Source organism: Oncorhynchus keta, chromosome 14 (assembly GCF_023373465.1).
Source record: "Oncorhynchus keta strain PuntledgeMale-10-30-2019 chromosome 14, Oket_V2, whole genome shotgun sequence".
NCBI classification, from domain to species: domain Eukaryota; kingdom Metazoa; phylum Chordata; class Actinopteri; order Salmoniformes; family Salmonidae; genus Oncorhynchus; species Oncorhynchus keta.
The window spans coordinates 170,188-185,187 of NC_068434.1; the positions used below are offsets into that span (position 1 = coordinate 170,188).

The 15,000-nt window shown below is 44.9% G+C and overlaps 1 protein-coding gene across 1 annotated transcript in view; it reads right to left on the reverse strand.

The window, feature by feature from the left end:
* Positions 1-15,000, reverse strand: part of LOC127907381 (transducin-like enhancer protein 4) — a 160,034-nt gene that overhangs the window by 60,290 nt on the left and 84,744 nt on the right. The window contains exon 6 of the mRNA XM_052462649.1: positions 11,669-11,743. Coding sequence (XP_052318609.1) covers positions 11,669-11,743 — 75 coding nt within the window. The remainder of the gene's footprint in view (positions 1-11,668; positions 11,744-15,000) is intronic.

Genomic DNA, 15,000 nt, shown 5'->3' on the forward strand with positions numbered 1-15,000 from the left:
ACCTGTTATAGATAACCTGACTGTATTAGAGAGTACTACTGAAACCTGTTATAGATAACCTGACTGTATTAGAGAGTACTACTGAAACCTGTTATAGATAACCTGACTGTATTAGAGAGTACTACTGAAACCTGTTATAGATAACCTGACTGTATTAGAGAGTACTACTGAAACCTGTTATAGATAACCTGACTGTATTAGAGAGTACTACTGAAACCTGTTATAGATAACCTGACTGTATTAGAGAGTACTACTGAAACCTGTTATAGATAACCTGACTGTATTAGAGAGTACTACTGAAACCTGTTATAGATAACCTGACTGTATTAGAGAGTACTACTGAAACCTGTTATAGATAACCTGACTGTATTAGAGAGTACTACTGAAACCTGTTATAGACCACCAGACTGTATTAGAGAGTACTACTGAAACCTGTTATAGATAACCTGACTGTATTAGAGAGTACTACTGAAACCTGTTATAGATAACCTGACTGTATTAGTACTACTGAAACCTATTATAGATAACCTGACTGTATTAGAGAGTACTACTGAAACCTGTTATAGATAACCTGACTGTAGAGAGTACTACTGAAACCTAACCTGACTGTATTAGAGAGTACTACTGAAACCTGTTATAGACCACCAGACTGTATTAGAGAGTACTACTGAAACCCGTTATAGATAACCTGACTGTATTAGAGAGTACTACTGAAACCTGTTATAGATAACCTGACTGTATTAGAGAGTACTACTGAAACCTGTTATAGATAACCTGACTGTATTAGAGAGTACTACTGAAACCTGTTATAGACCACCACCAGACTGTATTAGAGAGTACTACTGAAACCTGTTATAGATAACCTGACTGTATTAGAGAGTACTACTGAAACCTGTTATAGATAACCAGACTGTATTAGAGAGTACTACTGAAACCTGTTATAGATAACCTGACTGTATTAGAGAGTACTACTGAAACCTGTTATAGATAACCTGACTGTATTAGGGAGTACTACTGAAACCTGTTATAGATAACCTGACTGTATTAGAGAGTACTACTGAAACCTGTTATAGATAACCTGACTGTATTAGAGAGTACTACTGAAACCTGTTATAGACCACCAGACTGTATTAGAGAGTACTACTGAAACCTGTTATAACCACCAGACTGTATTAGAGAGTACTACTGAAAGTTATAGACCACCTGACTGTATTAGAGTGTACTACTGAAACCTGTTATAGATAACCTGACTGTATTAGAGAGTACTACTGAAACCTGTTATAGATAACCTGACTGTATTAGAGAGTACTACTGAAACCTGTTATAGACCACCAGACTGTATTAGAGAGTACTACTGAAACCTGTTATAGATAACCTGACTGTATTATTAGAGAGTACTACTGAAACCTGTTATAGATAACCTGACTGTATTAGGGAGTACTACTGAAACCTGTTATAGATAACCTGACTGTATTAGAGAGTACTACTGAAACCTGTTATAGATAACCTGACTGTATTAGAGAGTACTACTGAAACCTGTTATAGATAACCTGACTGTATTAGAGAGTACTACTGAAACCTGTTATAGATAACCAGACTGTATTAGAGAGTACTACTGAAACCTGTTATAGACCACCAGACTGTATTAGAGAGTACTACTGAAACCTGTTATAGACTACCAGACTGTATTAGAGAGTACTACTGAAACCTGTTATAGATAACCTGACTGTATTAGAGAGTACTACTGAAACCTGTTATAGACCACCTGACTGTATTAGAGAGTACTACTGAAACCTATTATAGATAACCTGACTGTATTAGAGAGTACTACTGAAACCTGTTATAGATAACTTGACTGTATTAGAGAGTACTACTGAAACCTGTTATAGATAACCTGAGAGAGTACTACTGAAACCTGTTATAGACCACCAGACTGTATTAGAGAGTACTACTGAAACCTGTTATAGATAACCTGACTGTATTAGAGAGTGCTACTGAAACCTGTTATAGATAACCTGAGAGTACTACTGAAACCTGTTATAGACCACCAGACTGTATTAGAGAGTACTACTGAAACCTGTTATAGATAACCTGACTGTATTAGAGAGTGCTACTGAAACCTGTTATAGATAACCTGACTGTATTAGAGAGTACTACTGAAACCTGTTATAGATAACCTGACTGTATTAGAGAGTACTACTGAAACCTGTTATAGATAACCTGACTGTATTAGAGAGTACTACTGAAACCTGTTATAGATAACCTGACTGTATTAGAGAGTACTACTGAAACCTGTTATAGACCACCAGACTGTATTAGAGAGTACTACTGAAACCTGTTATAGATAACCTGACTGTATTAGAGAGTACTACTGAAACCTGTTATAGATAACCTGACTGTATTAGAGAGTACTACTGAAACCTGTTATAGACCACCAGACTGTATTAGAGAGTACTACTGAAACCTGTTATAGATAACCTGACTGTATTAGAGAGTACTACTGAAACCTGTTATAGACCACCAGACTGTATTAGAGAGTACTACTGAAACCTGTTATAGATAACCTGACTGTATTAGAGAGTACTAAATAAACTTCAGTTAGTGCTAAATACGGCTGCTAGAATCCTGACTAGAACCAAAAAATTTGATCATATTACTCCAGTGCTAGCCTCTCTACACTGGCTTCCTGTCAAAGCAAGGGCTGATTTCAAGGTTTTACTGCTAACCTACAAAGCATTACATGGGCTTGCTCCTACCCATCTCTCTGATTTGGTCCTGCCGTACATACCTACACGTACGCTACGGTCACAAGACGCAGGCCTCCTAATTGTCCCTAGAATTTCTAAGCAAACAGCTGGAGGCAGGGCTTTCTCCTATAGAGCTCCATTTTTATGGAACGGTCTGCCTACCCATGTCAGAGACGCAAACTTGGTCTCAACCTTTAAGTCTTTACTGAAGACTCATCTCTTCAGTGGGTCATATGATTGAGTGTAGTCTGGCCCAGGAGTGGGAAGGTGAACAGAAAGGCTCTGGAGCAACGTTATAACCGCCCTTGCTGTCTCTGCCTGTCCGGGGTTCCCTCTTTCCACTGGGATTCTCTGCCTCTAACCCTGTTACTGGGGCTGAGTCACTGGCTTGCTGGGGCTCTCTCGTGCCGTCCCTGGGGGAGGGGGGGTGCGTCACCTGGGTGGGTTGATTCACTGTTGTGGTCGGCCTGTCTGGGTTGGCGCCCCTTAGAGGTTGAAACCGTAGGCGGAGATCTTTGTGGGCTATACTCGGCCTTGTCTCAGGATGGTAAGTTGGTGGTTGAAGATATCCCTCTAGTGGTGTGGGGGCTGTGCTTTGGCAAAGTGGGTGGGGTTATATCCTTCCTGTTTGGCCCTGTCCGGGGTGTCCTCGGATGGGGCCACAGTGTCTCCTGACCCCTCCTGTCTCAGCCTCCCAGTATTTATGCTGCAGTAGTTTATGTGTCGGGGGCTAGGGTCAGTTTGTTATATCTGGGTACTTCTCCTGTCCTGTTCGGTGTCCTGTGTGAATATAAGTGTGCGTTCTCTAATTCTCTCCTTCTCTCTTTCTTTCTCTCTCTCGGAGGACCTGAGCCCTAGGACCATGCCCCAGGACTACCTGACATGATGACTCCTTGCTGTCCCCAGCCCACCTGGCCATGCTGCTGCTCCAGTTTCAACTGGCCTGGGCCCTAGGACCATGTCCCAGGACTACCTGACATGATGACTCCTTGCTGTCCCCAGTCCACCTGGTTATGCTGCTGCTCCAGTTTAAACTGTTCGGCCTTACTATTATTCAACCATGCTGGTCATTTATGAACATTTGAACATCTTGGCCACGTTCTGTTATAATCTCCACCCGGCACAGCCAGAAGAGGACTGGCCACCCCACCATATGCTCTCTCTAATTCTCTCTTTCTTTCTCTCTCTCGGAGGACCTGAGCCCTAGGACCGTGCCCCAGGACTACCTGACATGATGGCTCCTTGCTGTCCCCAGTCCACCTGACTGTGCTGCTGCTCCAGTTTCAACTGTTCTGCCTTATTATTATTCGACCATGCTGGTCATTTATGAACATTTGAACATCTTGGTCATGTTCTGTTATAATCTCTACCCGGCACAGCCAGAAGAGGACTGGCCACCCCACATAGCCCGGTTCCTCTCTAGGTTTCTTCCTAGGTTTTGACCTTTCTAGGGAGTTTTTCCTAGCCACCGCGCTTTTACACCTGCATTGTTTGCTGTTTGGGGTTTTAGGCTGGGTTTCTGTACAGCACTTTGAGATATCAGCTGATGTACGAAGGGCTATATAAATAAATTTGATTTGATTTGATTTGAGTACTACTGAAACCTGTTATAGATAACCTGACTGTATTAGAGAGTACTACTGAAACCTGTTATAGATAACCTGACTGTATTAGAGAGTACTACTGAAACCTGTTATAGACCACCAGACTGTATTAGAGAGTACTACTGAAACCTGTTATAGACCACCAGACTGTATTAGAGAGTACTACTGAAACCTGTTATAGATAACCTGACTGTATTAGAGAGTACTACTGAAACCTGTTATAGACCACCAGACTGTATTAGAGAGTACTACTGAAACCTGCTATAGATAACCTGACTGTATTAGAGAGTACTACTGAAACCTGTTATAGATAACCAGACTGTATTAATGAGTACTACTGAAACCTGTTATAGATAACCTGACTGTATTAGAGAGTACTACTGAAACCTATTATAGATAACCTGACTGTTTTAGAGAGTACTACTGAAACCTGTTATAGATAACATGACTGTATTAGAGAGTACTACTGAAACCTATTATAGATAACCTGACTGTATTAGAGAGTACTACTGAAACCTTTTATAGATAACCTGACTGTATTAGAGAGTACTACTGAAACCTGTTATAGATAACCTGACTGTATTAGAGAGTACTACTGAAACCTGTTATAGACCACCAGACTGTATTAGAGAGTACTACTGAAACCTGTTATAGACCACCAGACTGTATTAGAGAGTACTACTGAAACCTGTTATAGATAACCTGACTGTATTAGAGAGTACTACTGAAATCTGTTATAGATAACCTGACTGTATTAGAGAGTACTACTGAAACCTATTATAGATAACCTGAGTGTATTAGGGAGTACTACTGAAACCTGTTATAGACCACCAGACTGTATTCGAGAGTACTACTGAAACCTGTTATAGATAACCTGACTGTATTAGAGAGTACTACTGAAACCTGTTATAGATAACCTGACTGTATTAGAGAGTACTACTGAAACCTGTTATAGATAACCTGACTGTATTAGAGAGAGTACTACTGAAACCTGTTATAGATAACCTGACTGTATTAGAGAGTACTACTGAAACCTGTTATAGATAACCTGACTGTATTAGAGAGTACTACTGAAACCTGTTATAGACCACCAGACTGTATTAGAGAGTACTACTGAAACATGTTATAGATAACCTGACTGTATTAGAGAGTACTACTGAAACCTGTTATAGACCACCAGACTGTATTAGAGAGTACTATTGAAACCTGTTATAGATAACCTGACTGTATTAGAGAGTACTACTGAAACCTGTTATAGATAACCTGACTGTATTAGAGAGTACTACTGAAACCTGTTATAGATAACCAGACTGTATTAGAGAGTACTACTGAAACCTGTTATAGATAACCTGACTGTATTAGAGAGTACTACTGAAACCTGTTATAGACCACCAGACTGTATTAGAGAGTACTACTGAAACCTGTTATAGATAACCTGACTGTATTAGAGACTACTACTGAAACCTGTTATAGACCACCAGACTGTATTAGAGAGTACTACTGAAACCTGTTATAGATAACCTGACTGTATTAGAGACTATAGATAAATCAGACTACTGAAACCTGTTATAGATAACCTGACTGTATTAGAGAGTACTACTGAAACCTGTTATAGACCACCAGACTGTATTAGAGAGTACTACTGAAACCTGTTATAGATAACCAGACTGTATTAGAGTACTACTGAAACCTGTTATAGATAACCAGACTGTATTAGAGAGTACTACTGAAACCTGTTATAGATAACCTGACTGTATTAGAGAGTACTACTGAAACCTATTATAGATAACCTGACTGTATTAGAGAGTACTACTGAAACCTGTTATAGACCACCAGACTGTATTAGAGAGTACTACTGAAACCTGTTATAGACCACCAGACTGTATTAGAGAGTACTACTGAAACCTGTTATAGATAACCAGACTGTATTAGAGAGTACTACTGAAACCTGTTATAGACCACCAGACTGTATTAGAGAGTACTACTGAAACCTATTATAGATAACCTGACTGTATTAGAGACTACTACTGAAAACTGTCTCTGTAAACAAAAACACAGAACAAAATAAATGAATGGAAAGAGGATTATCTTGTGTAACCCCTAGTAGAGTTTCAGTGTTTACCTCTGTCGGTGTTATCCTTGTGTTTTTGTCCTCCTTTAGGGGCAGCTGATGGGCAGCGAGGGCGGAGGAGAGGGCCAGGAGGCTGCTGCTGCCTGCGGTGGGTAGGGGGCAGAGGAGAGGGCCAGGAGGCTGGCACTGCCCGCGGTGGGTAGGGGTTGTTGAGGGGGTTGGTGCCCAGAAGGTTGGGTCATGAGGGGCACGGGAGGGCAGGGCCATGACACAGGTGCTGGGCATGGAGCTGCTGCTGCTGAATACACACACACCATTGTCATTATCACTCTACAATAGACACAGACAGAGAGAGAGAGACACTAAGAGAGAGAGAGAGAGACACTCAGAGAGAGAGAGACACTCAGAGGGCGAGAGACACTGAGAGAGAGAGAGAGAGAGAGAGAGAGAGAGAGAGAGAGAGAGAGAGAGAGAGACAGAGAGAGAGAGAGAGAGAGAGAGAGAGAGAGACACTGAGAGAGTCACTGAGAGACACTGTGTGTGTGTGAGAGAGAGAGAGAGAGAGAGAGAGAGAGAGAGAGAGAGAGAGAGAAAGAAAGAGAGACAGAGACAGAGAGAGAGAAAGAGAGTGTGAGAGAGAGAGAGAGAGAGATACACTAAGAGAGAGAGAGACAGTGAGAGAGAGAGAGAGAGAGAGAGAGAGAGAGAGAGAGAGAGAGAGAGAGAGAGAGAGAGATACACTAAGAGAGAGAGAGAGACACTGAGAGAGAGACACTGAGAGAGACACTGAGCGAGAGAGAGAGGGAGAGGGAGAGAGAGAGAGAGAGATAGAGAGAGAGCGAGAGAAAGAGCCACTAAGAGAGAGAGAGAGACACTGAGAGAGACACTAAGAGAGAGAGAGGAACTCAGAGAGAGACACTAAGAAAGAGAGAGAGAGAGAGAGAGAGAGAGAGAGAGAGAGAGAGAGAGAGAGAGAGAGAGAGAGAGAGAGACACTCAGAGAGAGACACTCAGAGAGAGAGAGAGAGACACTGAGAGAGCGAGAGAGAGACTAAGAGAGAGAGACACCAGAGAGAGAGAGAGAGAGAGAGACTAAGAGAGAGAGACACTAAGAGAGAGAGAGAGAGAGAGAGAGAGAGAGAGAGAGAGAGAGAGAGAGAGAGAGATAAACATTAAGAGAGAGACACTAAGAGAGAGATAGAGACACTCAGAGAGAGACACTAAGAGAGAGAGAGGAACTCAGAGAGAGACACTGAGAGAGAGAGAGAGACACTCAGAGAGACACTCAGAGAGAGAGAGAGACACTGAGAGAGAGAGATAGAGACTAAGAGAGAGAGACACTAAGAGAGAGAGAGACTAAGAGAGAGAGACACTCAAGAGAGAGAGAGAGAGAGAGAGACTCAGAAAGAGAGAGACACTCAGAGAGAGACACTCAGAGAGAGAGAGAGAGACACTCAGAGAGAGAGAGAGACACTGAGAGAGAGAGAGAGAGAGAGAGAGAGAGAGAGACTAAGAGAGAGAGACACTAAGAGAGAGAGAGAGACACTCAGAGAGAGAGAGGGACACTGAGAGAGAGAGAGAGAGACTAAGAGAGAGAGAGAGACACTAAGAGAGAGAGATACACTCTACATAGTGCCAACTGTAAAGTTTGGTGGAGGAGTAATGATGGTCTGGGGCTGTTTTTCATGGTTCAGGCCCTTTAGTTCCAGTGAAGGGAAATCTTAACGCTACAGCATACAATGACATTCTAGATGATTCTGTTCTTCCAACTGTTATAGCAGCAATGTTCCAATATCTAGTGTTCAGTCTTTCCAGAAGAGTGGAGGCTGTTATAGCAGCAATGTTCCAACATCTAGTGGATAGCCTTCCCAGAAGAGTGGAGGCTGTTATAGCAGCAATGTTCTAACATCTAGTGGATAGCCTTCCCAGAAGAGTGGAGGCTGTTATAGCAGCAATGTTCCAACATCTAGTGTTAAGTCTTCCCAGAAGAGAGGAGGCTGTTATAGCAGCAATGTTCCAATATCTAGTGGAAAGCCTTCCCAGAAGAGAGGAGGCTGTTATAGCAGCAATGTTCCAGCATCTAGTGGAAAGCCTTCCCAGAAGAGTGGATGTTGTTATAGCAGCAATGTTCCAACATCTAGTGGAAAGCCTTCCCAGAAGAGTGGAGGCTGTTGTAGCATCAATGTTCCCACATCTAGTGGAAAGCCTTCCCAGAAGAGTGGAGGCTGTTATAGCATCAATGTTCCCACATCTAGTGGAAAGCCTTCCCAGAAGAGTGGAGGCTGTTATAGCAGCAATGTTCTAACATCTAGTGGATAGCCTTCCCAGAAGAGTGGAGGCTGTTATAGCAGCAATGTTCCAATATCTAGTGGAAAGCCTTCCCAGAAGAGTGGAGGCTGTTATAGCAGCAATGTTCCAATATCTAGTGGAAAGCCTTCCCAGAAGAGTGGAGGCTGTTATAGCAGCAATGTTCCAACATCTAGTGGAAAGCCTTCCCAGAAGAGAGGATGTTGTTATAGCAGCAATGTTCCATCATCTAGTGGAAAGCCTTCCCAGAAGAGAGGAGGCTGTTATAGCAGCAATGTTCCAATATCTAGTGGAAAGCCTTCCCAGAAGAGAGGAGGCTGTTATAGCAGCAATGTTCCAGCATCTAGTGGAAAGCCTTCCCAGAAGAGTGGATGTTGTTATAGCAGCAATGTTCCAACATCTAGTGGAAAGCCTTCCCAGAAGAGTGGAGGCTGTTGTAGCATCAATGTTCCCACATCTAGTGGAAAGCCTTCCCAGAAGAGTGGAGGCTGTTATAGCAGCAATGTTCCAACATCTAGTGGATAGCCTTCCCAGAATAGTGGAGGCTGTTATAGCAGCAATGTTCTAACATCTAGTGGATAGCCTTCCCAGAAGAGTGGAGGCTGTTATAGCAGCAATGTTCCAATATCTAGTGTTAAGTCTTCCCAGAAGAGAGGAGGCTGTTATAGCAGCAATGTTCCAATATCTAGTGTTAAGTCTTCCCAGAAGAGTGGAGGCTGTTATAGCAGCAATGTTCCAATATCTAGTGGAAAGCCTTCCCAGAAGAGTGGAGGCTGTTATAGCGGCAATGTTCCAATATCTAGTGGAAAGCCTTCCCAGAAGAGTGGAGGCTGTTATAGCAGCAATGTTCCAACATCTAGTGGAAAGACTTCCCAGAAGAGAGGAGGCTGTTATAGCAGCAATGTTCCATCATCTAGTGGAAAGCCTTCCCAGAAGAGAGGAGGCTGTTATAGCAGCAATGTTCCAATATCTAGTGGAAAGCCTTCCCAGAAGAGTGGAGGCTGTTATAGCAGCAATGTTCCAATATCTAGTGGAAAGCCTTCCCAGAAGAGTGGAGGCTGTTATAGCAGCAATGTTCCAGCATCTAGTGGAAAGCCTTCCCAGAAGAGTGGATGTTGTTATAGCAGCAATGTTCCAACATCTAGTGGATAGCCTTCCCAGAATAGTGGAGGCTGTTATAGCAGCAATGTTCTAACATCTAGTGGATAGCCTTCCCAGAAGAGTGGAGGCTGTTATAGCAGCAATGTTCCAATGTCTAGTGGAAAGCCTTCCCAGAAGAGTGGAGGCTGTTATAGCAGCAATGTTCCAGCATCTAGTGGAAAGCCTTCCCAGAAGAGTGGATGTTGTTATAGCAGCAATGTTCCAACATCTAGTGGATAGCCTTCCCAGAATAGTGGAGGCTGTTATAGCAGCAATGTTCTAACATCTAGTGGATAGCCTTCCCAGAAGAGTGGAGGCTGTTATAGCAGCAATGTTCCAATGTCTAGTGGAAAGCCTTCCCAGAAGAGTGGAGGCTGTTATAGCAGCAATGTTCCAATATCTAGTGGATAGCCTTCCCAGAAGAGTGGAGGCTGTTATAGCAGCAATGTTCCAACATCTAGTGGAAAGCCTTCCCAGAAGAGAGGATGTTGTTATAGCAGCAATGTTCCTTCATCTAGTGGAAAGCCTTCCCAGAAGAGTGGAGGCTGTTATAGCATCAATGTTTCCACATCTAATGGAAAGCCTTCCCAGAAGAGTGGAGGCTGTTATAGCAGCAATGTTCCAACATCTAGTGGATAGCCTTCCCAGAAGAGTGGAGGCTGTTATAGCAGCAATGTTCTAACATCTAGTGGATAGCCTTCCCAGAAGAGTGGAGGCTGTTATAGCAGCAATGTTCCAATATCTAGTGGAAAGACTTCCCAGAAGAGTGGAGGCTGTTATAGCAGCAATGTTCCAATATCTAGTGGAAAGCCTTCCCAGAAGAGAGGATGTTGTTATAGCAGCAATGTTCCTTCATCTAGTGGAAAGCCTTCCCAAAAGAGAGGAGGCTGTTATAGCAGCAATGTTCCAACATCTAGTGGAATGCCTTCCCAGAAGAGTGGAGGCTGTTATAGCAGCAATGTTCTAATATCTAGTGGAAAGCCTTCCCAGAAGAGTGGAGGCTGTTATAGCAGCAATGTTCCAATATCTAGTGGAAAGCCTTCCCAGAAGAGTGGAGGCTGTTATAGCAGCAATGTTCCAATATCTAGTGGAAAGCCTTCCCAGAAGAGTGGAGGCTGTTATAGCAGCAATGTTCCAACATCTAGTGGAAAGCCTTCCCAGAAGAGTGGAGGCTGTTATAGCAGCAATGTTCTAATATCTAGTGGAAAGCCTTCCCAGAAGAGTGGAGGCTGTTATAGCAGCAATGTTCTAACATCTAGTGGAAAGCCTTCCCAGAAGAGTGGAGGCTGTTATAGCAGCAACGGGAGGACCAACTCCATATTAAAGCCTTCCCAGAAGAGTGGAGGCTGTTATAGCAGCAAAGGGGAGACCACATCCATATTAATGTCCAGGATTTTGGACTGAGATGTTCGACTAGCAGATGTCCACATACTTTTATTCATGTAGTGTATGTAATTTACAGCTCCATATATAATACTGTTTCGTAGTAAAACAAGGAACATTTGTACAAGTGGGGACATTGCTTAGTGGTAACAATTAGGGTTATGGGTTTGGTGGTGAGGTTGCCATTAAGGTTTTGAATGGGAATCAATAGTTTGGTCCCCATAAGGTTAGTAAAACAAACGTGTGTGTGTGTGTGTGTGTGTGTGTGTGTGTGTGTGTGTGTGTGTGTGTGTGTGTGTGTGTGTGTGTGTGTGTGTGTGTGTGTGTGTGTGTGTGTGTGTGTGTGTGTGTGTGTGTGTGTGTGTGTGTGTGTGTGTGTGTGTGTGTGTGTGTGTGTGTGTGTGTGTGTAGACATACCCCGATGATAGAGTTTAGTTCAGCCATGGTGACCTGTTTTGCTCTTTCCACCGCCTGGACCACCTGCTGCTGGTGCTGATACACACAGAAATACAGAGAGAGTTGGAGACAGAGACACAGGGAGAGACAGAGGGAGACAGAGACAGAGGGAGACGGAGCAGAGACACAGGGAGAGACAGAGGGAGACGGAGAGAGAGACACAGGGAGAGAGACAGAGGGAGACGGAGCAGAGACACAGGGAGAGACAGAGGGAGATGGAGACAGAGGGAGACGGAGACAGAGACACAGGGAGAGAGACAGAGGGAGACGGAGCAGAGACACAGGGAGAGAGACAGAGGGAGACGGAGACAGAGACCGAGGGAGACAGAGAGACAGAGGGAGACGGAGACAGAGGGAGACAGAGAGAGAGAGGGAGAGGGAGACAGAGAGACAGAGGGAGACGGAGACAGAGACCGAGGGAGACAGAGAGACAGAGGGAGACGGAGACAGAGGGAGACAGAGAGACAGAGGGAGAGGGAGACAGAGAGACAGAGGGAGACGGAGACAGAGACCGAGGGAGACAGAGAGACAGAGGGAGACGGAGACAGAGACCGAGGGAGACAGAGAGACAGAGGGAGACGGAGACAGAGGGAGACAGAGAGACAGAGGGAGAGGGAGACAGAGAGACAGAGGGAGAGGGAGACAGAGAGACAGAGGGAGAGGGAGACAGAGAGACAGAGGGAGAGGGAGACAGAGAGACAGAGGGAGAGGGAGAGAGAGAGATAGAGGGAGACGGAAACAGAGACACAGGGAAAGACAGAGGGAGACGGAGACAGAGACCGAGGGAGACAGAGAGACAGAGGGAGACGGAGACAGAGGGAAACAGAGAGACAGAGGGAGAGGGAGACAGAGAGACAGAGGGAGAGGGAGACAGAGAGACAGAGGGAGACGGAAACAGAGACACAGGGAGACACAGGGAGACAGAGGGAGACAGAGGGAGACAGAGATACAGGGTGACAGACGGAGACAGAGACAGAGGGAGACAGAGACATGGGGAGACAGAGACATGGGGAGACAGAGACAGAGGGAGACAGAGACAGGGGGAGACAGAGACAGAGGGAGACAGAGGGAGATGGAGACAGAGGGCGACAGAGACAGAGGGCCACAGAGACAGAGGGAGACAGAGGGAGACAGAGACACAGGGAGACAGAGACAGAGGGAGACAGAGATACATGGTGACAGAGGGAGACAGAAACAGAGGGAGACAGAGACAGAGGGAGACAGAGACATGGGGAGACAGAGACATGAGGAGACAGAGACAGAGGGAGACAGAGACAGGGGGAGACAGAGACAGGGGGAGACAGAGACAGAGGGAGACGGAGACAGAGGGCGACAGAGACACAGGGAGACAGTGGGAGACAGAGACAGAGACACAGGGAGACAGAGGGCGACAGAGGGAGACGGAGACAGGGGGAGACAGTGTCAGAGGGAGACGGAGACAGAGGGAGACCGAGACAGAGACACAGGGAGACACAGGGAGACACAGGGAGACAGAGGGAGACGGAGACACAGGGAGACAGAGGCACAGGGAGTCAGCGGGAGACAGAGACAGTGGGAGGCAGAGACAGAGACACAGGGAGACAGAGGGAGACGGAGACAGAGGGAGACAGATACAGGGGGAGACAGAGACAGAGGGAGATGGAGACAGAGGGAGACAGAGACAGAGGGAGACAGAGACACAGGGACGGAGGGAGATAGATACAGAGGGAGACGGAGACAGAGGGCGACAGAGACACAGGGAGACAGTGGGAGACAGAGACAGAGACACAGGGAGACAGAGGGCGACAGAGGGAGACGGAGACAGGGGGAGACAGTGTCAGAGGGAGACGGAGACAGAGGGAGACCGAGACAGAGACACAGGGAGACACAGGGAGACAGAGGGAGACGGAGACACAGGGAGACAGAGGCACGGGGAGTCAGCGGGAGACAGAGACAGTGGGAGGCAGAGACAGAGACACAGGGAGACAGAGGGAGACGGAGATAGAGGGAGACAGATACAGGGGGAGACAGAGACAGAGGGAGACGGAGACAGAGGGAGACAGAGACAGAGGGAGACAGAGACACAGGGACGGAGGGAGATAGATACAGAGGGAGATAGAGACGGCGGTGAGATAGAAATAGGCAGATTGAGATACAGGGAGATAGAGACAGATGGAGAGAGAGACAGGGGGAGATAGAGACAGGGGGAGGTAGAGACAGGGGGATAAAGAGACAGATGGTGTCGCACGCTGGGTATGTACATAGTCAATGGTTGGCTTCGAAGGGACTCCTTTGGTAGGTACACCTATAGCTCATCCCTTGGCAGTAGTACTGTAGACTAGTTTATCACTGACCTCAACCCAGAGTCTCTCAGAGCGTTCACAGTCAGTCCACTGACACCCCTATCAGACCACAGCAAAATCACAGTCTACTTGAACAGAGCAATACTCAATCATGAGGCATCAAAACCAAAGGAACTGAGTGAAATTAAGAAATGCTATAGATGGAAGGAATGCAGTTTGGAAACCTACCAAAAAACTATTAGGCAACAACAAATTCAATCCCTTAAGGACAACTTTCTGGGTAAAACTTTCCACTGTAATAGTGAAGGTGTAGACTTGGCAGTAGAATATCTTAACAGTATATTTGACCTCTCAGCTTCCCTATCAAATCTAAAAATCCCAAATTGAAAACCGAAGAATATGAACAACAATGACAAATGGTTTGATGAAGAATGCAAAAATCTAAGAAAGAAATTGAGAAACCTGTCAAACCAAAAACCTAGAGACCCGGAAAAGCTGAGTCTACGCCTTCACTATGGTGAAACACGAAAACAATACAGAAATAGAGTACGGAAAAAGGAACAGCACGTCAGAAATCAGCTCAATGTAGATGAAGAATCCATAGACTAACCACTTCTTGGAAAACACTAAACAAACAACATGAAGAATTATCTATCCAAAATGGAGATGTATGGGTAAACCACTTCTCCAATCTTTTTGGCTCTATAACAAAGAACAAACAGCAAAAACATATACATGATCAAATACTAATCTTAGAATCAACTATTAAAGACTACCAGCACCCACTGGATTCTCCAATTACCTTGAATGAGCTACAGGACAAAATACAAACCCTCCAACCCAAAAAGGCATGTGGTGTTGATGGTATCCTTAATGAAATGATCAAATATATAGACAACAAATTCCAATTGACTATAATAAAACTCTTCAACATCATCCATCATCCTTGGCTCTGGCATCTTCCCCAATATTTGGAACAAAGGACTGATCACCCCAATACACAAGTGGAGA